This window comes from Neofelis nebulosa, chromosome 5 (genome assembly GCF_028018385.1).
Source record: "Neofelis nebulosa isolate mNeoNeb1 chromosome 5, mNeoNeb1.pri, whole genome shotgun sequence".
In the NCBI taxonomy this organism is placed as follows: Eukaryota; Metazoa; Chordata; class Mammalia; order Carnivora; family Felidae; genus Neofelis; species Neofelis nebulosa.
This window is the reverse complement of record NC_080786.1, coordinates 136,679,802-136,704,297: the sequence shown is the minus strand read 5'-3', so window position 1 is coordinate 136,704,297 and position 24,496 is coordinate 136,679,802. Positions and strand designations below refer to the sequence as shown.

General features: G+C 34.8%; 1 protein-coding gene across 3 annotated transcripts in view; it reads right to left on the bottom strand.

Moving 5' to 3' along the window:
* The window catches only part of NCAM2 (neural cell adhesion molecule 2), a 529,034-nt gene that overhangs the window by 122,329 nt on the left and 382,209 nt on the right, over positions 1–24,496 (bottom strand). For all 3 annotated transcript variants that reach the window (XM_058731784.1, XM_058731785.1, XM_058731786.1), the window contains one exon: positions 12,900–13,050. In XM_058731784.1, coding sequence (XP_058587767.1) covers positions 12,900–13,050 — 151 coding nt within the window. The remainder of the gene's footprint in view (positions 1–12,899; positions 13,051–24,496) is intronic.

Genomic DNA, 24,496 nt, shown 5'->3' with positions numbered 1-24,496 from the left:
GTGCAAAACCAAACAATTTGAAATAAAATTTAAAACTAAATATGTACATATTCAAGTGAAATTATTATCTTGGTTTATGAGCCTATGATCTGGAATTTTATATATCTAATTTTTATTATTGTATGAAAATGTAAAATAACAATCTTTCCAAAAAATAATTAAAATGAGCAATCACAATGTGAAATGCTGCTCAAGGCGAGAAAAATGGTTAAATCAATTGTTAGCATTGATGACTCATGACTACTAGGAGCAAAAATTAATCACATTGAAGTTTGAGGAAATCACAGAAAAAAATAAAAGTATCTCAAAATAGAATACCTTTTATGGTATTAGGCTGACTACATTGGTAATTGTTCTTATAATCTTAGAAGACTTTTTATCAAGCCCAAGATAAATCAAAGGTTTCCTAAACAAACAGGATAATCACTGAATTACTTGTATCTAACAAGTAATATTTGAAATCCTGCTACAGAGGAAGCATTTTAAGATACCAAGAGTGCTAAAAATATTTTAAAGAGTGAATTGCTCTTAACAAGCATCAGAGGGGCAGAAACAGTTTTTCTTATCAGCAATATGAGAGCACACAGGACATTTCACTCTGGATGACCCAAAACATATGAAATAAAGTGATCTATGTGAGTAAATATAGTAAGTCAAGTGAGTCACATAGGTTTTTGAAATGGTGTGGATGCAGAACCAGTATAATCTGGTCCTTCCTTTCTAGATCTTTAAAATATTGTGATGATACTACAGTTCTTTAAAATATTGTGATGATATTACATTTCTAAGAGGATTTTTTGTTTTTTCTTTGTTACTGCTCATTTGTATAGTCTCTATGACACATTTTTAATTACAATTGCATTAAATTATATGTTATTTTATGATACTTTCTATGCTGACCCATATAAGTAGATCCCATCTTCCTAAACATATTGCAATATTTGTATATCCCTTCAATCATTTTGCATTTGAAAAGCACTAATAATACACTATTTCTAATGTTATACAATAAATATCATTAACCTGAGAGATTATTATGAGGGTTGTTAAATGAAGATACAAAAATACCATTTACTTCTTTAACATCTTTAAAAAAATTATTGAAAATTATGTTGGTTTTTCTTATTCAATATGTGATGACACAAGCAAGTTTGAAGCAAATGAGAGAAAAATGTAAATAAACCTGTAATCAGGATTCACAAACCCGATTATTACTTTAAAATTATCTTGTACTCATGGGCATGTACTTCTGATATAGCTTATTTTATTTAGCAAATATTTGCTCCCGAAGCCCTCTCAATAGGAGCGCATTACCATACTGGAGTGATGATAGGCTTAGCCACATGACTTTTTGGATGTGACATGAGCTAGCACTTGAAATCAAGCTCCCATTATGGGGTTTGTTCTCTTGTGCCTCTGCCATCACCATGAGGTGGCTTCCTCCCTGTAAGGGGTCACCTCTTCTGCCTGGTGACAAGTGTTACTGGACCCACAGCATGGAGTTAAGCATTGCTGCTTGACATAAGGCTCCCTACTGAAAGCCTGCCTATGTCAGCTGATTGCAGTTGAGCATGAGAACTCTTATTATATAGCGCTGCTGAGTTCTGGAATGTTTATTATGTATGATTATGGTGGCGTTAGCTGCTGATGTATCTCACCGCAGTGCTCTATGTAGTTCTCATTGACTCTTTTCACTGTTTCTCATGTTATATATTTTGCTACTTTGTTTTGTTTATTATCTGTTTTCCCTTCTAGAATGTAAAGTTCACAAAGTCATTTTTGCTTGCTTAATTTGGTTCTCTATACCCAACACCTGGAAGAGTGCTTGGTTTGTAGGACATGCCTGATAAATACTGTTGAGTGAAAATATATGTAATTAAGATCCTAACCTCAGTATGCCTCAATTCGTAAAATAATGAATTTAGATCCATTTCTTCCTCTTCACAAATCAGGAAACTGAAGTTTCGATAATTTAAATAACCAATGTCTTAGGATTAGTTCCAGCAGGTTCATTAAAATTTAAGGACAGCCGCTAATACTATGACATTCAAATATTGTTTTAGTAAAGCCCAATATATTAGAAAACTACTATCTAGCTTAAATCATCACAAACAAAAGCTGGCTTAAGTCAGTAGATAGGTATCAACAATACATGGATAATATTAGGAAAAACTTGTCCTTGCCACTGCTCCACCGAAATTAAATAATAGAATTCCAAGGATTAAAGGATTTAATGATCACAGAGTTCTGGCTGGTTGGATTCGAGTTGTTTTACCTGCCTTTCTCAAGAATCAATACCATAAGTTTTGGTGGCCATGCTATTATGGACTAAGGTATAAAGTAATAAATCCAACAGGGTAAATCTTCATCCTAGGGAAGAGGAGGAAAGTGGAGAAGCATTGTTATGAACTGATTGTTTGTGCTCTCCCCAATTCAAATGTTGCAACTCTGCTCCCCAATACAATGGTATTAGGAGGTGTGGCTTCGGGGAGATGATGAGGAGTAGATGAGGTCATAAGGGTGGAGTTCTCACAATGCGATCAGTACCCTGTAAGAGTCAGAAGACAGCATTGTTCCTGGGCTCTGTTCTACATCCTATGGGGATAGAAATAGAAGCCAGCAATCTGCACCAGAACCCCACCATGTTGGTTCACTGACCTTGGACTTACAGCCTCCAGAGCCATGCAAAATAAACTTCTGTTGTTTATAAACCACCCAATCTATGGCACTTTGTTACAGCAGCCTGTACCAACTAAAATTGTTTGTAAACAGTCTGCCACAAGGTCTTGTGGGCAGCTTCACTCTGTGAAGTTCTGCATTAGTTCCATCTGTGATATGGTCCTTTCTGTTAAATCCACAAAACTCACTGCTATGGACTGAATGTGTATCCTCCCTATGCCTCCCCAATTCATAGATTGAAGCCCTAGTCTTTAAAGACACGGTTTGGAGGTGGGCCCTTTGAGAAGTAATTCACAGATGAAATCATGAGAGTAGAATCCCATCACGGGATTAATGCCCTCAAATAAAATGGAAGAGATAAGAGGTGTCTGTCTCTGTGTGCATATACCAAGGAGAGGCCATGTAAAGACATAACCAGAAAAAAAGCTCTCACCAATAACCTGGCCACTCTGGCATCCTGATCTTGGACTTCCAGATTCCAGAATGGTGAGAAATAAATGCTTGTGTCTAAACCACTCAGTCTATGATATATTTATTTTTTATAGCAGCTCAAATTAAGACACTCACTTGCTAGTGAGAACTGTAATTCCTGGGGCAAAGTCTTCAATCCAAAGGAAGGACAGCAAGCTGTGACAAACTGGAGGTAGAGTTTGATACTTCTGGACAACTTAGTTAAGCAGGTGCCAAGAGGCAGTGATAAATGCAGTAGCTATACAGTATGACTATTTCTATTTCTTTGTTTGAAATTTCTTTGTTCGTTTCTAAGGTTTGTCCTCTCAAGGGTTGGATATTTCCTAAAATTCCCGAACAACTTTTCATTACCGCAATCTCTAAAGTACATTTGAACAATAAGATTTGATTTGAATCAAATGATACCTGTCAGAGAGAGATGAAATGTGATAAGACTAGAATAAAACTGATAGTAGCTTTATATAAGGAGCGTGGTATTTCAAATTTTCCCAAGGGGTACATGTTAAGTTTGGGTTAAAAAAAAATACAGCTGAACAGTAAAAGGTTTTTCACCTTTTCCTCTTAATATTCTGTTCTTATCTCCTGCATATAGAGATAAGCTTTACATTTCTCTCAGACACTGTCCTTGAAATGATCATACTGGGTATAGCACTAGAACCAACTGATTTCTACAAATGAGCTTCGTTTTTAACCTCTATATTAAACTCGGTGTTATGGTGAGTGTAGAAGTTAAGGTCATAAGACAAGATTTCAATCACAGATATATGTGTGTGTCTACTGTGACTAAGAAGGTTTTCTAATTTCAAGGTGTTTATTAAGATAATTTTTAAATGTTAAAATCCTGGTCACATATTATCTACCTCATCCTGTACATGCAACAGATCAAGCTACTAGAATCACTGTTATCTTGAGAGACTGTAAAACGTAAGGAAAGAATTATCTGATAGAGCAAAGACTTATCAATTCTATGGAATACATGTAAATAGGGAAGTAACATGAGTCTGTTATAAGATTAAAGAATTAATGTTGTCGTATCCTTAAAAGGTTTATGATATTGCTAACACTAATATACCACAAGAGAAAATGCGTGCAAAAATTGCTATTATGTCTGACAAGAGATAAAAGCAGGTACAAAGAGGTGGATGAGAAAAAACGTAAATGAAAAATTTAATACTTCTTAACATGCATTGTTATCATTTGTTAAATTAAATCTATCACATGAAAGAATTAAGTCTAATTAATAGGTAATATTCAATAGCCACAAAACTTAATGATATTCTATTTTTTACCAAATGTACTATGTAATCAGTGCTTATTCTATTAAACCACATATCACATGCCTGTTATCTCCTTTGATCTATAAATTGGAACTTTAGTTCAACCTATGTTTCTTAGTAAGGGTAATGCCTTTGAAATGTTGAAAGTGAGCTGGCAGGAACCCAAGAAATCTGTTAAAATAAAATATAAAAGAGGTTTTGAATTTTATACAAAGGAGGTCTAATCTCCTAAACACCTTAAGTTTAGTGTTATTACAGCAAATGTGGTTGGTATGAATAATAAAGGGCTTGATTCTTGTTGACTCACTCTTAGAAAGAGTATATGGTACCAGCTTGAATCAGGCAGTGAAGATTGTTCTGGTCGGTGGTTTATGACACTGTGTCATGCTTTTGTGTTTTCAAGGTTTCTACACTGTTTCGATTTAAAGATGCAGAATAAAAATATTCTTACCATTTATAACTTATAAATATTTATTTACAACAATAACTTCTCATGGCCTTGCATGTCAGGTTCTAAAAGTTTTCTTGCTAGTATAAATTAGCTACTAAGTAAAATATCTTATCTTATAACAACCCCGGCTTTAATTACCAAGAAATAAGCTTATTAGGTAGTTTTATTACTTATTATTGGTGCAATGCCCAATCAAAACTTCTACTAATATGAAAGCATATAGGATTTGTTACAATAGGGGTGTCATAAATGTAAGAAAAGTTCCAAATTTCATAATACAATTACACTACATTACAAAGATGACCATTGAAAAAGAAGAGTAGGCTGCCTAACTAAATTATGACCATGGTTATAATTTCCAATTGATCATTTAACATTCTACCTCAAAATAATGCTAACTGTAGACAAATGGTAACATTGTGGCATTTCCTCTATTTGTATATCAAGGGTAAAATCTAAACTTTAGCAATTAAGGAGATTAAGATTAATAATTATGCTAATTTGTACTTACATATAAATTCATCTTTCACTAGCATACTTACAGAACTTATCATAAAAGAGTTTTCCACCATCATTTTCATCAATTTTAAGCATTTTTCTTAAATGCTCTTAATTTCTTAAAAACTCTGAACATCTAACTTTAAACCTCAGGTAAAGCTCTCCTATATCTTAATTTAAAATCTGAAATGATTTACAAATAGACAACTTAATACACTTTCCAGGATGATTAAGGTTTGCGTAGATAAATGAAACTGACTGAGCAGAAGATCAATATACTGAATGGGAAAACGGAAACTCAACTTTTTCTTAGGACTTTGCATTTTAAACAATCTTTGATCAGTGTAGTGTTTTATTTGAGAACGTAAAACAAATGAAATTTGGAAAAGAAAAGTGAAGGAAAGAAATGTACTAGAAACAACTCAAAACTGAAACTAAGACATTCATATCTCAATTCCAGAAACTAGGGATACCGAATATTTTTATAGTTTAAGGTTGTATGAAAAACAGAATATTTATAAATTTCTGTTTCCATAACGGCAGTATAAATCTGTGATTGTCCATCTCCCCTAAGGGTAATAACTAAAGGCTCTAGAGATGACACATTAAACAAAAAGACAAAAACAATCATAAAAACCACTACCTAAGGCTTCTGTAGAGTAAACAAAATCAAGGAGATTGTGGAAGGAAATTAAAATTAGTTTCCCACTTCCTTTTCACCATAGCTGAGGAGGTTCACCCTGATTCTGGAGCTAAAATCTGTCCAGAAGTACAGTGGTACCTTGGAAGAAGCCAATAGAAGTTGAATAGTGAGGGGGAATCCCAAATAGGGGTCACAGAAGGAGAGGCCATAATTCTGCATATAAAACCATAAAAGCCTAAACCCTGAGCTTTGAATGCATGGAACAGGAACAAGCTTGAATTGCAAAGTCTTCAGGAAGTTAACTGAGATTTGAGTCACTGCTTACTGGAGGCAACACAGAACTTAGGAGTGAATGTCTGCTTAATATATTTTTTCCAGATGGTTGTCAAAAGATTAGAGTCTGCACAACATAATATTTACAGTATCCAGGACACAATCTAACATTTCTTTACATTCAATGAACCAGGAACATATGATCAATTCTAAGGGAAAAGATAATTAACAAATGCATTTCAAGATGACCCAGATGTTGACTCTACCAGATTTTAGATTTATAGATATTGGAGTGTCTATTCTCATGATGCTCCATGAGATAAAGGAGAGCAGACATAATATGAATAAGAATTTTAAAAAATGTCAGCAGAGAAACAGAAAATATAAAACAGAACAAAATTAGAAATTTAGGAAAAAATTAATATCTTAACTCACTGATTGGGCTCAGGAACAGAAAGGAGATGGTGAAATAAAGATCAGTTAATTTAAAGAGAAAACAGGAAAAATGATCTAATCTAAAGAACAGTGAATAGTTAAATACGTAAAGCTGAAGGACTATAACATCAGAAAGAAACTTGGATATTTAAGGGTGAAGAAAGAGCAAAATGGCTAAGTAAATGAAAGTATTTTATTTTCTCTTCAGTTCCTAAAAATATTTATGACTCTTTAATACAAAACTTACCATAATTTATGCTGAGATTTCAATGAATGTAGAAGTAACATATATGAAATCAGCAATAAAAAGCTCACTGGTGGGCAGGTGTAAAAGGATCGATATGGTTGCAGTTTCTCTATTTAACATAAGGTGTCAAAATATTAACTCTAGGTAGACAGTGAAATGTTAGGTTTTTGTATCATAATTCCTAGAGAATCACTTAAACAAAAACAAAAAACATATGTTGCCAATATACAAATTAAAATATCAAAATCGCATATAATTCAAAATAATGCAGAAAAATTGAACAGAATGTGAAAATAACAGAGGGAAAAAGCAGAAAACAAAATTGTACACCTAAATGAAACTGTATCAATAACAGTATTAAAGTTAATAGTCTGAAGCATGAACTATGGCAAACTATGAACCATGGACAAAACGTAGTCCAAGGACCTCATATATGTATTCTTACAGTTAAGAATGGTTTTTACATTTTTAATTATTTGTAAGAAAGAAATGCACAAGCCTTTAAGATAGTTTGCAAGTACCACTTAAGGCTCAGGAAAATCTGAAATATTTATTACCTGGCCCATTTATTGCTCATCCTTACTTTAAATATTCTAATATAAGGTAGAGATTGACACAAAGAATGAAAAAGCAATATTCGGTCATATGCTGCCTAAAAAGGCACATTTTTATTTCATATAAAAATATAAGTAGATGGAAAGTAAGCAAATGAAAACGGGTGTACAAGCAGTAAACCAAGGAAGGTATGAGTAGTTATGTGCATATTAGGTAAAATACATCAAGTCAAATGATTAGTGGAGAAAGTAAAAGAAAGAACTCATGAGGAAGACATATGTGGGAGAGAAAATAATGACCTATCCCCCAAAGATATTCACGTCATAATCTGCGGAACCTGTAAGCGCGTTACACCAGGAACTTTGTTTCCAACAGGAACTTTGCAGCTGCAATTAAGTTAAAGATGTTGCATTGAGAAGAATATCCTAGATTATCCAATGTGGGTCTCATGTAATGGCAGGAAATTCAGAGACAGAGAAGATGTGAGAAAAGAAGCAGAATTAGAGTGGGGTGATGTGAGAGAGACTCCATCTGCCATTGCTGGCTTTAGAGATGGAAGAGGACCAAGAGCCAACAAATGTGGGCAGATTCTAGAAGCTGAAAGGGACAAGAAAACAATCCCCACAAAGGAACACAGCCCTACTGACTTTTCATTGCAGTGAAAATCATTTTGAACCTCCGACTTCCAGAACTGAAGGGTAACGTATTTGTGTTGCTTATAGCAATTAAGTTTGTGGTCACTGGTTATAGAAGAAATAGAAAACTAAAACAATATACAAACTGTACATGTGCACAGCCTCACTGAGCCTAAAGATACATGACACAAAAATCAACAGGAGGAAAATGAGAGAGAAAAGTTCACAGTCATGGTAGAGGATTTTAACACCTCTCATTCTCATAAAACAGCTATACAAAGAAAGTCAATAAAGACATAGAAGATTTAAATAAGACTATCACCTACCTCCATCTGATTGGTATTTCTAACACACAGCATTCTATGACTGCAGAATACATGTGCTTTCCATACACACTGTGTAGTTACCAAAATAGATCATATGCTGGGACATAAAACAAATCTCAATAAATAAAAAATAATAATCATATAAGGGGGTTATTTTAAACAGAGTGAAGAAATAAATAACAGCAAGAAATCTAGGAAAATACTAAATATCTGGAGATTAAATAAACACTTATAAATAACTATGGACTAATGATAAAATCACAAGAAGAATTAGGAAGTATTTTCAACTAATGACAAGAAAACACAACATATCGTAATTTGCAGGTTGTGCTGAAGTATTATTTAGTGAAAAAATTAGAGTTTTATATGGTTATATTAGAAAATAAGAAATATCTGAAGTAAATGACCTAATATTCCACTTTAAGAATCTATGGCCAAAAACCAAAGCAAGACCAAAATATATAGAATGGAAATAAAATGTAAATCAACAAACTAGAAAATAGATTTATGATAAAGAATATAAATTGATAAAGCCCCAAACTAATATTTTGTAAACTCAACAATATTGGCAAATCCTTAGCTAAGATAAAGAAAGTCTTTTCAATAAAGAGTGCTGAATCATTTGGATGTAGGCATGAAAAAAAAATATATGTTGACTCCACAAAAAGAATCCAAAATAGATCATATATTTTAATGCAAAATGTAAAGCAATATAACAATAAAAAGAAAGCCTAGACATAAGTCTCTGTGGCTTTAGGTTAGGTAATGATTTCCTAGATGGAACATGAATTATATTACACATGAGTCAAATTTGATAAGTTGGACTTGAGCAAAGTTAAAACCTTTTGCTTTTCAAAGAAACATATTTATTCCAGAAAAAAGAAGAAATATGTCCACATGATGTTCAAAAATGTTCACAAAGGCTTTTCATAATCGCCTCAAATTGAAAACAACCAAATGCTCATCAACAGGTGACTAAATACATAAACTCTGTTTCAATCATACAATGCAAAGACAGGAACAACTTATAAATTTTTGCATCACATGTGTACCAATGCATACTGACTGAAAGTGTTTAGTAAAAAGTTAAAATTAACATAATATTGTATGATTCCATATATAAAAAGTTCTGGAAGTGTCTCTAAATTATGATAGAAAGTAGATTTACAGTTGCCTGGGGAAGAGAATGGAAGGGCAAATACATTACAAAGGAGTTTGAGAAAACTCTTGGGGGTGATGTAAATGTTTGTTTAGGTTATTGTGATAGATTTGAGGGCACATACATATGTCAAAACTGATCACATTTTGCCTTTTATATATTGGCATTGTACTACAGTTCAACTCTATTTCAATAAAATTGTCCACAGAGGATATATATTTTTTTAATTATTTCCACTAAAGAAGAATAAAATTAAACACTCAAAATTGTTTTAAAAAGCAAAAAATGATGACGTGCTCTAAGAGCTATCAAAGTCAGTTTCAACAAAACGAAATAAAAATCATCTTAAAGGAATGATTTAAGAGTTGAAAAAAAATATTTTCTTATTTTTAAAATAGATTTACCTAGCCAGCTTCTCATCAACAAGATAGGAACCACAACCTCAAGGAATGTTCAAAGAATTGTCAAAACATTCTTTTACATAGCAAGATTTTTTTTTATCCTATCTAAATAAGAGATACTATATAGTTCGCTCATAAGCTGTATTCTAAACATTTACTTCAGAAAAATGAAACAGGCTGACCAATGTCTAAAACTTTAAAGCAAAGAGGTAATACATCTGTGACCAAAAGCAACTTGTACTTTATTACATCAGTGGTTGAAAACCAGAGTATTTGGGGTTTATTTTTTTGTATTAAAATATTTATTTTCTTAAAAGGTCACAAGAACATACAATTCATACTGCAGTTCACAATCATTTGTGTATATCCCATTATTCTCTACCTAGTTGAAATCAGTAATAACTAAAAATCTCACATCATTATATACCAGTGTTTCACACTATCTTGATATTTTTCTCCATCTATCACTTTAAAATTTGAATTTAAGTTGAGGTTTGATTTAAATCTGTCAACCCCAGTGTTCTAATAAAGCGTGAGTTCCATTTTATTCATTTTGTGTCCATAATCACTCAGTACTGATTCCGAATCTTAAAAGAGCTTAATGAAAAGAACCAAGGTTTGACCCAGTATGGCTTTTTAAAATTCTTTTCAATGAGGTTTTAAAATATAGACACTGAAATTATAGGTCTTAATTTAACTTTTAATTCATTTCATACTGAACACGTATGTAGGCATGCATGGAGGACAACGAGGAAGCTACAGGGAACCTTTGAGGGATGTGGGTATGCTTGAGTCAAAGCATTTTTAAATGGTTGAGTATAACAAAGCCCCAAGAATCTCTTCCTTCAACCTTCTTATTTGACATAAATGGTAACTGAGGTTCCAGAAATGCAGGTCACACAATTAATCAGCACCAATCCTAGTGCTGGTATGTTAACCTGATACTGTCTATATGAGCCAGTCTGCCTTACCCTGTTTTGGAAATATCAACGATATTCTTTTCTCATGAGCTCCACTTTTCTGGGCACTTAGAGCAGTGATTTCATAATAATTCTGTGATCTGTCAAAAAAGCTTTTAAATGTTTACAAAACACAAAACAAAAAGTCTTATATATTAAGTCTTCTTAAGAGAATATGATGCTTATCACTTTTTTTAGGACAGTGGGAAGGGGCTGGAAGTATTCTACAAACTTCCTCTCTAAACTGGTTGGGCAGTTCTAATACAAAACATGCTTCAGCACTCTTAAATTGTTGCTTATGTTGGTCCACATTAGAGAAAAGGAAAAAAATAATAAAGTAAACTTTGGTTTAAAATACATATTTTGAATTACAAAATATAAACAGACATGTTGAAAGTTGGAGAAATGTTTATAATTTGTTACAAGTGTTGTTGACATGAAAAAGATATATATATGTATACACAAAATAATGGGAAAATACCAGAAAACAGTATTATAAAAGAAAGCTAAATAAGTTATCAGCATCACTTCTTCCTTTGTGTCCTGAATAACATCATGGCTTTTTTGTTTGTTTGTTTCTTTTTTTAAGATGTATGATAGTAATAAAATGACTTTATTGGAGGTTCCCTAACTTAAGCAATGAAATCAGTGATTTGTGATAGAATTACTTAATATCCTTCATAATTTTTTAGAATTATTTAATTGTCCTTTCCATGAATTTCTTAATAAGAACATTTATGAAAATAATATGGATTATTTGTGCTTGTTCTTGAAAAAATATTTGCTTTCAAAACACATTCTCAATAAGAAAATACACCTTATTTCACAGTTACCCCCATATTCTGTCAGTATTAATGTACTATAAATTACCCAATAGAAATGTGTTATCAATAAGAGCATCTTGGGGCACTTGGGTGGCTCAGTCGGTTAAGCATGTGACTCTTGGTTTTGACTTGATCATGATCTCACAGTCCGTGAGTTCAAGCCCAGCATTGGGCTTTGTGCTGACAGCGTAGAACCTGCTTGGGATTCTCTGTCTCCCCCTTTCTCTCTGCCCCTTCCCTGCTCTCTTTCTCTCTGAAGATAAATTAACATTAAAACACACACACACATACACACACACACACACACACACACACACACACACACACAAGTTCATTTAAAAAGAGCATCTTATACATTCCCACTAAGACAGCTATGTCTTCAACATCAGAAAACCTCCAAAATTGATGATTTATTGAAAATAATATTAAAACTCTTTCTTTTTTATGAACATATATATGAAATTATTCTAAAATCCCATGCAATGACCTAAGGTGGATTGAGCATTCACATTAGCCCTCATAATCCCCAAATCACACAAAATTATGAAAACCCTTGTATTTATTTAACAACTCTCCTTGTCATCGTTTCCACTTCCAGACAATAAACATTACTTCGATAAAATATAAGTGCTGATGCATTCAATCATTTTGAAAACACTATTTTTGTATCTTAGGAGGATGCAAAATATCTCAACAAAATAACCACATAAGTGAAACACAGGACCATCAATCTTAGAACTCTAAGGAGATACTGACAACCACTGAAAACTAATGTGGTTTAATGTATATTGTGTTTGGGTTAAAGGCTGCAAAAAAAGTAAAAATGAAAATCACAGTTTTCAGAATAAGCAGTATGGAAAAGCATTCAACACACGGCACTGCGAAATGTCCCACAGCATCCACTAGATGTCTCTAATAACTGACTGAGTGGCCGCATTTGTTCCAGAGCTTGCGTTAAATAGTAAAATCATGAATTACACATGTATTTTGGTTTTCCTACTCAAATTCATACTTTCTAAAGCAGAAAAAGCTGTTTCAATAAACATACAAAAAGAAAATAACTTACATTCAATATCAAGGTACATGCTCTTTTGGTGCCCTCCAATCCTACTTGCGGCTTCACAGTCATATCTCCCTGAATCTGACAACTTCACATCTTTAATGTGCAGTGATGAGCTTCCATGCTGCCCTTTGACTTCGATACGGCCGTCTGGGCTCTGTTTGCATCGATTCAGGAAAAAGAAAGATTTTACGCTTGGTTCGTGCAAAATGATGACCAAACATAGGGCGTTTATCACACATATAATAAATGAAAACAGAAAGTCTTACCTGCATTAAGGATTTTTAAAGTCATGTTTCTGTATTTATGATTTACTGCTTTTAGCTTTTCCATTTTTACCTGCCCATTTGCTCACAGGGAACCTGACATGTAGTAAAAACTTAAACACGTGTTTTATCAACCTCCTTTATATAATGCGCTCTTTGCTTTTTCAAAACCTTACATGTTCTTCTAGGAAGGGCTTTGTTGGCTTCCAATTATGCTCCTTGCAAACATAGCAAAACAACAATGCCTATTCAATTCTTGCTAAAACTCACCAGTCAAAATGATATTCTTGTTTTCACCTTAGTTCCCTATTTCACCATGTAAAGGCAATGTATCAAGATGTATGACAACTGAAGCCCAAGAGGAATTTATAGTTATTGTTGAATGAATGAAACAGTACTGTTCATAAGCCTAATTAGCACTGTACCTATCACAGGTAAATTATTAAAAACAGCACTATGAAAGTCACTCTTAGAAAGTCAATGGAAACAACATAAAAATGATTAATCATGTACTCCACGAATATTGATTCAAATCAAGGAATTGCTCATAATCCAATAGTTTATAGATTATATTTCAAATAAGAATTCTTGTGTGCAACCTAATGGGTAGAACTACAATTATTTTCTTAAATCACTTAAATGCCTTTATAGCACACATGTTAAAACACAGATAATTTACTCACTGAATTTTACTTTCTACAATCAGGAAATATAGTAAAATTTGTCATTTTATAATTCATTTGAAACATGTATTTACTATTATTGAAATGATTATTTTCAACGTCTGAGGTTTTAGTGACTCAATAAACACTGCATGCCACACATTTATTTTGAAATATGTAAGTTATTATGTAATAACATAATGGTTGTTTAATTTTCTATGTAACTGAAATTGAAATAAATTTCAATACATGTGTGCACTTTGTATTATTAAAACTTGGTGTTTATTTTCTTGTATTCATATCAACAGACTATTTTAAAGCTCTTTTTCAAACATGAAATTGCTTGGGACACAATACAACCATTTTTTGCTTTCTACTTTTATATAGGAATGTAATTACTACACAATCATATCAGTCACTCATAATTTATTTACTATCATTATCATAAAAATGGTCTTCAAAAACAAAGAAACAAAAACATGCTGGGAATGTATTATGCAACTTAGATCAGGATTTCTAGGCCAAAAACATGTTCTCCAACTTTCAAGAATTGCTAAAAAATAGTAAGGTGAGGTTTTCAAGCAGAAGGCATTCTCTTCTGCCAATATTTAAGATGTTTGGCTGCCAACCCAATTACTTACTTGAGAGAAAAGGGAAAAAAATGCAGAAACTCACAAAAGTTAAAATTAGAATGAGTAAACTCAAAAGCAGAGTGGCCAATTTGTTATACAAAGTAAGTAACTACTTTTCAGTCACTAAGTGGGTATTCCGAGTTCTTTATCTTACTGCACTTCTATTTATCATTGGATCTCACTGAACTATCCTTCCTTCCTTATGTGCAGACTTCCTTTGGCTTTCAGGACACCCACGCTCTCCTATTTTTTCTCCCAGTGTCATTTCTCTGTCTACTTTTTAATCTGGGTTGCAGCTTCCTCTCTCTCTGGAGGCCCCTGTACTCTGTCCTAGACAGTCTCATCCTCTCCCTTACACTTGCGATCATTAGTCACCCTTCTCCATCCAGAATCTCTTTTTCTCTGGAGAGTTACAGGACCAGATACCTCTCCTTCAGGGCCTTCTTGTTTCATGTGTTTCTCCAACCAGCACGAACAAATGTGAGCCATCACTCCATCACCCAGAGTAACTTCTTCTACCCCTCTTGTCTTCCCTTCCATGACTGATACTAATTCTTCCCCATGTCCCATGCTTGACCGTGTCTTCAGTCTTGGATCAGTTTCTGAGCCTTTATCTATTTGTATTTTAAATGATGACAATGATTTATCATCTTGCTCAATATTATCATTTTCAATGTCTAGCAACCGTGTTTCCATAGACCTCTCTGCTCTCTGCTTCTACTATCTGGAACCTTGGCTGTGCTGCTGCATTGGACGGATGCTCACGCGCATCTCTGGATTTCAAGAGAACAATCACACTCAGGGTGAATGTGACCGAAAAAGATTCCCCGACTCTGCAAAAGCCATCAGCATTATGTTATTTCCCATGTTTCTCTAGCAAAATCTCATTGCAGATGCAGAAATTCTTGTGTAGCTAAGAATACATTTTTTAAAAAGCAAACTTTTAATTCTCATACCAACTTCATGAAGGTTTCACATCTGCTGCACTCTATGATCGTGAATAACATTGTGCTGATACCTAAATAAACTCCCAGTGTCTCAACCTGACATTTCAGTACTTCCATATGACATCACCTTTCTAAGACATCACTTTTTTGTCTAAGCACACTTTACAATTTGGATACCACTAATTTGGATTCCAATTAATGCGAATTACATGTACTGTTATTTCCTGAAGCACTCTCCACAGACCTGTTTCAACCTTTCCCTCTTTATCTCTTCCATATTTACATGGCAGGATTCTCCCACATTCTTTTAATTTCCTGGAAAAATATAAATTTATATTCAAAATAGTCCCTGGTTGACTATTTTAAATAATTATTAAATGTGGTAGGACATGCCAATATAGTAATTGCTTATAATTACTACTTTGAACTCTGTGCATTTCTTAGGACACACTACTCTTCTAATCTTACTGAAACTTCGGGATTCATCCTGTAGGGTGATATTATAGTTGAACAAAGGTGAGAACATTTTTATTTTTATGGTACTTTATGTTAAAGTCACCTGGACTAGTACCAAGGACAGGACCATTATGTTCTAATATCTTATAAGGCAAATTAAGTTATAGTGAAAACGTAAATGTGGTTGAGTAAAGGAAATATATTCCTCCAGCTATTATTTAGTATTATTATTATTTACTATGGATTAACAACTTGCACTTATTATCTTTATTAATGTGATAAAATAGCTTATTAATGATACAAAACAAATTCTTCATTTTTCTATTAGGAAAAATACTGTTCTTTCACAGAATTGAAAGGCAAATATATCTCCTTTGAAAATAAACATGTGCTTTTGTTATTTCCTGTTGTAAATGATATGGTTTTGACTTGCAAAAAACTACTGGTGTTTGTAAAATTAGTATGAGATTAGTAAAGATGCGGAGATTGAAAAGTTATTTTCAATGTATCTGAAGTTATTAACAGAAATTCTGGAAGAACAGAATTTCTTTGGGAAGGTATGTGATTCCCCGGGAAATCATAAGTCACTTTCAGACTTGACATTGGCTCTATAATAATTACAATATCCATTTGTCTCAAATACTTATACTAGAAGACCAAAGTCATTCCTTCTCATATCTAACATTTCAAAGGACATCTTTCTCTTTGTGTCACAAAAAGGCACTACACATTTCTGAAAGAAAATTAATTTATATCTTGGCTTTGATTCACCACCTACTGAAGATTCATTTAAGACATCTGATATTTGACTGAGACAGGTTAATGGGCATATTAGCTGTCCGTCTAGTATTTTCAGGTTCTATCATTGCATTAAGTAAGATGATTGGAAAGTAAAGTGCCTGACTATACATTATTATTCCAATCCTTTTTAGAAAGGCACTCTTTGAAATTTGATTTAATGTTATATTCTTTGCCTTTCAGAAGGTCAGTTTAAGAATTGCTTATTTGAAGAGTATTTCAATATTTTTATAAAATGTTTATTGATAGAGTTTACTGTCCTTTGAAGAATCACTTAATGAAAAATCATTGTGATAACTACCTTCTGGAGTTTAATTCCAACACAAATATTTTGTTGTCAATTTTAATTGTTGGACATTTGAAATTATAGAATGTATCCTGTTTATTAGTTGTTTTTGTAACCTCACCTGACTAGACATCTATTGCCAAGTTTAGAACCCAATTGTAGTACATAACACACTTGAGTTGCCTGTATTCCCAATCTTCCTTCTTCTTTATACTGATGTCTTTGACAATTTTTAGAGTCACTGACCCCTTTGGCCTTTTGCGAGATTTGTGAATCATGTCACTTAGTTATTCAGCAATTATTTTCTGGTGCAATTATTCTACAAGATGCACTTAGGCACTGGGGTTACATGCTGAGCAAAACTGAACAATTTTTACCCTTTGGGAAATTAAAGTACAACAAGTATCCATTTTTTAAAATAATGCAAATAGCGACACCTGGGTGACTCAGTTGGTTAAACGTCCGACTTTGGCTCAGGTCATGATCTCGTGGTCCATGAGTTCAAGCCCATTATTGGGCTCTGTGCTGTCAGCTTAGAGCCTGGAGCCTGCTTTAGATTCTGGGTGTCCCTCTCTCTACCCCACTTGGATTCTGTCTGTCTATCTCTCTCTCAAATAAATAAACATTAAAAAAATAATAATAATAATACAAATAAACTGAAAGGTTCCAGGTAGGAACACCCAAGTTTTATCTTGGGTTGAGTAAATGGAGGGGTAGGGTAGAGTCACAGGCATGTTCCTTGATAAAATGAAAGTGTGGACTATGAACTGTAAATAGTGAAAGAGGAACAGCTTTGCAGACATAAGTCCGCGCCTGCGCCCCCAGAAAGCATATGAAGGAACTGAGAGAAGCCAGCAAGCACAAAGGAGAGTGTTATGGGCACATGCGATCTCCTCATGTTGGACAAGCAGAGACAGCATATATAATCCAAGACAAATGTAGACATACAGAAAACATGTACCCCTTTATTATACATTCTGTTTGCCTTTTCATAATGGCATTATATCTCTGCTGACTATAAATTAAGCTCAACTTCAAATACTTACAGGTAATGTCAAAGCATGACTACTAATTATATAAACAAGAAAACACTTTCCAAAGGTTACTGGCATTAATTTACTCAAACTCATCTCCTAAAATTGTGTTAACATTGTGTTCAGTTGAACAGTTTCTGTAAAGAATTTTAAACAGAAAGATTCTCTTCCCTCCTTATAAGATCCTTATACTTGCTCTTAGCATTAATTTCTCTTTCCTTCGGGTTTGTTCCCAGCTTCCTAATTTTCTTCCTATTTTGGTTTCATAAACAACTTTTGTACAATTAACCTTCTTCTTAGCATTGCAAATTCATGTAAGGAAGAGTAATGTGTACAGTGTAACTACTTAAAAAAAATTAAAGTTTATATATTTATTTTAAGAGAGACAGAGATACTTTGAGCGGGGAGTGGGGAAGGGGAAGATAGAGAAGGAGACAGACAGACAATCCCAACCAGACTCAGCACTGTGAGCATGGAGCCAGATGTGAGGCTCTGAACTCACAAACCAAGAGTCGATGCTTAACTGACTGAGCCACCCAGGCGCCCCTATACAGTATAACTCCTTAACTTGCATAGTTTTTCACGAGGTTCTAGTGCCCTTCTCTTCTCTTTGCATATAGAATCAATAATTTATTCAGCAAACAGAAACTTAATATAACAATGATAGCAGGTAACAAATATAGTAAATGGTAGTTAGATGTTATTTTCGATGTTTTACATTTATTAGTTCACTTAATCCCTATTATAAGATTTGGACTAATATTATCCTCACTTTAAAGATGAGAAATTGAGGAAACAATACATTAAATACCCAGTTTCCAAACAGTTTACAAATGATATGACTGAATATCGAGGCTGTCTGGCCCTGGAGCTCATGTTTGGAATTATTCCCTCTATGGCCCATCACCTGAGCCATAACTATGTAGTTGAAGTACACATCTTACGAAGGCTGAGTAACAGGCACTATGCTGGTTTCTGAGGATAGAAAAATAGATCAGAAAGGCAAAGCCTTTAGTCTAATAGGTCAAAGGCTTAGACGAAAAAATGGCAAACCATAATACATGCTGGTATAGATGAAATACAGGAAGACACATAATACAGTCTACAGTGGTGGGGAACACCTCTTGTAGGTATCTCTGTCTAAACTGAGACCTGAAGGGTAAGTAATAATGATAAGACAGGCACCAGACTGGCTACATAATTTGCAGGGCCTACTGCAAAATGAAATGTGGGGTTTCTTATCCAAAAATTATCATGGATTTCAACGCAAACACAGCAATATATGGAAGCAAATATAGGGCCCTTTTGAATGTCAGGCTCTACGCTATTATGCACATCATACATTCATGAAGTCAGCTCTGGCCAAGCAACAAAGAGGAAAAGGTAGGAAGGAAATGGGAACCGACAGACCTGAACTAGAAGGGAAACTGAATCATTCAAAAAGATGACAGAAGCTTACTAGAACTGTAATATTCAATATAAAGTGGAGAGGGATAGGACACAAAGTGTCTGGAGAGGGACAAGGCTGCCATAACAAGCCTCAGAAGTCAAGGGAAGATCACTGAAAACATGAAAAGATGCTCAAATTCATTAGCTACCACGAAAATGTAAATCACAACCACAATACCACGTCACACCCTCGGGGCTGGCTGTAATAAAACAGACGGATAATAGTGTCGGCGAAGCTACGGACAAATTGGCACTTTCATGCACTGCTGGTGGGTGAGAATGTAAAAAATGGAGCAGGTGCTCTGGATAAAAAGTCTAACAGTTACCCAGAATGTTAAACACAGAGTTATCGTATGACTCAGCAATTACATTCCCAAGAGAATTAAAGATAGATGTCCACAATAAAACCTTATACATGAACATCCATAACAGAATTATTAATAAAACCAAAAAGTTAAAGCAACACACTTGGTTGTTTAGGTCTTTTATCTCTGCAGTAAGCGACTCCCTGGTGTCTTCTTTGCTTTTCTCAACCCCAACTAGTGTCCTTTTGTTTCATGTTTTAAATTCTGGATCAGGCATATTACTTATATAAGTTTCTATTAAATCCCTGGCCATTAACTTTTCTTATTCTTTCTTTTGGGACGAATTCCTCTATCTTGGTATTTTGTCTAGGTCTTCGTCTTCTTCTGTGTGTTAGGAAAGCCTGTTATGCTTCCTGCTGCTGAGAGTAATGGCTTTGTTAAGAAGAGGTGATATCCTCTCCAGAGCCCAGTGCTTCAGGAAGTGTCTTTTGTGTCTTCTCTGTGCAGTCTGCTGTGTGTTTTGGCTGCTCTTTCCCTCAGGTCAGTCCTCTGCAAGTTTCTCCTTTCCTGCAGTGGGGAGTGTATGGACCTTGGACAGAGTGTGGTGACTTTTAACTAGATGTGCTCTGGTCCGCTTGATAAAAGACACCTGGTTCAGTTGACATGATGTGTGAGGGGAGACGGGGGTGCTTGTGCTGGTCTTCTAGGGGAGAGGTCCATTACTCTGGTTCTCAGGCACACTTGCCCCAGAAAAACATCACCAGCAGAGTGCAGGGGATGGGCCTTGGTGTAAGCAGTTTAGGCCGCCAGTGTTGGTGCTGTGCTGCTAACTGAAGTTAGTTTATGCTGGGGGGCAAGGGACAAAAATGGCACCGGCTAGCTCTTTTGTCACTGGAGAGACAATGCCACCTCTCCCCAGTGTGCTCCAAGAAGAAGAAAATGTCTGTCCCAGTACTTCTCAGGGTATCCTCAGATCTCACTGTCTGTTCCCAGACTATCTTCCCCTCTTCTCCATAGGAGCACTGCAGTGCCCTTAGGCCTTCACATCGGCCACTCCACGGACCTCTGAAACCCCAGTATTTGAGTCCTGCTCGTTGTGAAAACTCCCTATAATTAGCCTGTCTCGTTTTCCCAGTCAACAGCTTTGAGGAAATGTTTTCCTTGTGTGATTCCCTGTGAAGTCCTCTCTCTCTCTCTCTCTCTCTCCTCTCTCTGTGACCAGGGCTCCCTCCACTCTTCAGCACCTATGATTCATTTCCCCCCTAAACCACATCTCTGCACCTAGTACCTTCCATGATGTGACTTTGTCTCTCCCTCTAGTTGTGCAGTTTGTTCTGTCAGTCCTCCAGGTCGATTTCTTGGCTATACAGAATGATTTGCTCTTTATCTAGGTGTATCAATGGATGAGGCAACCTAAGGGCCTCCTACTACTCTGCCATCTTAGCTTGTCCTAGCTAGGTACGTTTTAATTCGTGCCATCAGTCTGATAAAAATGACGTTGTTAAGTGTGTCGTGTTGTGTACTATGAGGATTCTCGTATCTGTGACAAAAAGTGGTCACTAGAGGGTAAACGCATTGCATTTTCTGGTGTTAAGTGTGGCATTAGTGACAATCTAAAATACTTGTTAGAGCTTCACTTTTATAATGGATAAAGAAAGGCTTGATTTACACTCTGACTTTAAACGATGACAACAACAAACACCATTTATGACATTATGGGAAGCACATTTATTCCTGACAGAAAAGAAACGAATGACGTGAGTCCTATGATTTCTCAAGCCTAACGTCTCAAGAGAGTTTCCAGGCTACAGCCAAGAGATGAACAGTCTGGTTGTTTCTCTGTGTTGAAGCGACAGCATTCTGAGTTTGAGTGATCCATGGTGCTAGAATTCATAGGATGGGATATTAGAGAGGAGGGAGCTCTGTGGAGGAGAGAGATATTCACACAGTCAGCTCCAGAGGCCTTCAGCACTTTTCCCAAGAGTCTGCAGCTGAGTACCAATAGGTGTATGTGTGGGAGGAGACTATTCACAGCCACAGAAAGAACCACTGGTATACTGAGCAATGTAGCTTTAGTAGTGTAGCCAAATTAGTCCTGAATTGAAGATTGCTTCCAACTCCCCTAGCAAAGTTCACGATTCTCAAAATAATAAAATTGTTTCCGAGGAATTTAACAGGGTCTCCGAGAAAAGACCAAACATATTTAGAAGAATAAAAAATGCTGCATTCAAAATGTCTGGCCTCCAAAAAATTATGATATGCAAGATGCATAAAAATAGAACTCATAGTAAGGAATAACAAATTAATCAATAGCAACAGATCCATGAATGACATAGAAGATGGGAGATAGGAACATTCACATTTGTGTTTTTTACATATACTGTATATACTGTATAAAAGACAGCATGAGCATAATGAGGAGAGACATGAAAGATATACAACAAATTGAGTAAAAATCTAAAGATTAAAAAATGTGTGAAGTGAAAAAGATATGGGATAAGCAGCAGATTAGATACTGCAGAAGAAAAGATTAGTGAAATCAAAGAATATAATTTATTCAAATGAATATAGGCAGGAAGCAAACTAATATATATTCTTTGAGTAGTCTTGTCTTTTTTTTTTTCCTGCAAAAAAAGGAAAAAAGTCTTCTCTTCCTGACCAGAGAAGACTAAGGATGGGTCTGTATTTATTTTATTATATAGAACAAAGAAAAAATGTTTCCCAAATATTTTTAGTTTCTTCATACTGCAGTGGAAAAAAATCCACTATAGAACATCTTGCAGGGATTTATATAAAGATGTACTAATTGGAAAACATAATGACTATAGTTAGCCCTTACTGAATATATAGACTTTATGTCTGGTATTTTGTAACCATTTCATCTAACATTATTATACTACTTCCTATTTCGTGTGGTGCTGCTTGCTTTTAAAACATCTTTTAGGGGCGCCTGGATGGCGCAGTCGGTTAAGCGTCCGACTTCAGCCAGGTCACGATCTCGCGGTCCGTGAGTTCGAGCCCCGCGTCAGGCTCTGGGCTGATGGCTCGGAGCCTGGAGCCTGTTTCCGATTCTGTGTCTCCCTCTCTTTCTGCCCCTCCCCCGTTCATGCTCTGGCTTTCTCTGTCCCAAAATAAATAAAACGTTGAAAAAAAAAATTAAAAAAAATAAATAAATAAAAAATAAAACATTTTTTATTTGTCTATAGTTTGAACTAGATTGCCATACTTCTTAAGCTGGTTACAACACTGATGATAATAACATTTCTCATGTACCTAGAACTAAGCTTGCATAATCTTATGCATTTCTAACCAGATGTGGGGAAAAGCAGCCAAGACTAAATGCCGTATACTACTCAACTTGTACTGTGATAACTCTAGCAAAACAAATGACATTGACATCTCAGTGGCTTTCCACTTAAAAACTTGGTGGATTTTTAAGTAGGTTGCAGCAGCACACCCTGGACTTGAATTTGGGTTCTGGTATACCAGAACTGTTGTTACAGTTCAGGAAATGGTCTAAAGGAACAGATCCATCTTGACCATGCTGTTTAAAATTTCCCATGGTAAGTGATGAACCACGGGAATCTACCCCCAAAACAAGAGCACACTGTACACACTGTATGCTAGCCAGTTTGACAATAAATTGTATTAAAAAAAGAAAAAGTAAAATTCCCTATGGTAAAATGTATGATTTAATTAAGAACAAAGACATAAAGAATAGTATAGTGAAATCTCATGTGTCTATTGTTCACCTTTACCAGTTATTAATATTATGCTATTCCACTTCTAATATTTTTGATATTGTGCTTCATCTCTTTCCAATGGACTATCTTTGTGTGAGATAGCAGGACATTTTAAATTTTGGATTAAAAAAAAACATGGTACCAGATGGCCTATGACTTCTTCAAAACCTTGAAATCATGGAATTCAGGCTTACTAGCAATTACTCACATGACTTTCAGAGCAGTATGATTGAATAACACGATATCGGTGTCTACAGGATAAGTTCAATCATGTGGCAGACGTTATTGCAACACATCTGAGCATCTTGCAATAAATGCTGACTAACAAGGTTAGAGTATCACATGCCTCAATTTTTCACATGTCTTTTTTGTCTTCTCATGGTTGTGTGACTAAATTTTACCTCAGCAGAGATGTAAATTTTAGATGGGAATGTCTTCTTGGCTTCTTTATTTCTTATCGATATTTTTAATAATCAATTGTTCTTACACTTCTTATTTTCCATTATGAAGGATACGTGAACAAAATGGGAATTCAGAAATGATAGTGATCATCCTATTTTTCTTGGTTTCTTAGCCTTGGAGAAAGCACTGGAATTTTACATACATTGATGATTTGAATCAGTGGGACTTTCTAGGTCCTGACTTTCTATGCTAGCCCCATACTTATGACTTAAACTCACATGTTCTGAATTTTCTGAACAACTTGATATCGAACATTTTGTTTTATTATCTTTAGATTTGATTAAAATTGCACATACAATTACACAACAAAAAAATAAGTATCTTGTCAAGCAGAGTAGCCAACAGTTAGGTTAGAATTATAGTCAACCATACTACAAGCATATTCCCCTTAATTCTAACTTACTTTCTTAGAGGTCCAATCACAATGAATGATCATAATAAGTGACAGTAATATAGACATGGAGTCAGGTTACTTTATATCACTTTGACCAGTATAAATTTGAGGGAGGTGATGCATAATCGTTGGGATCTAAAAATTTAAGACCACTGAATGGTATCATAGG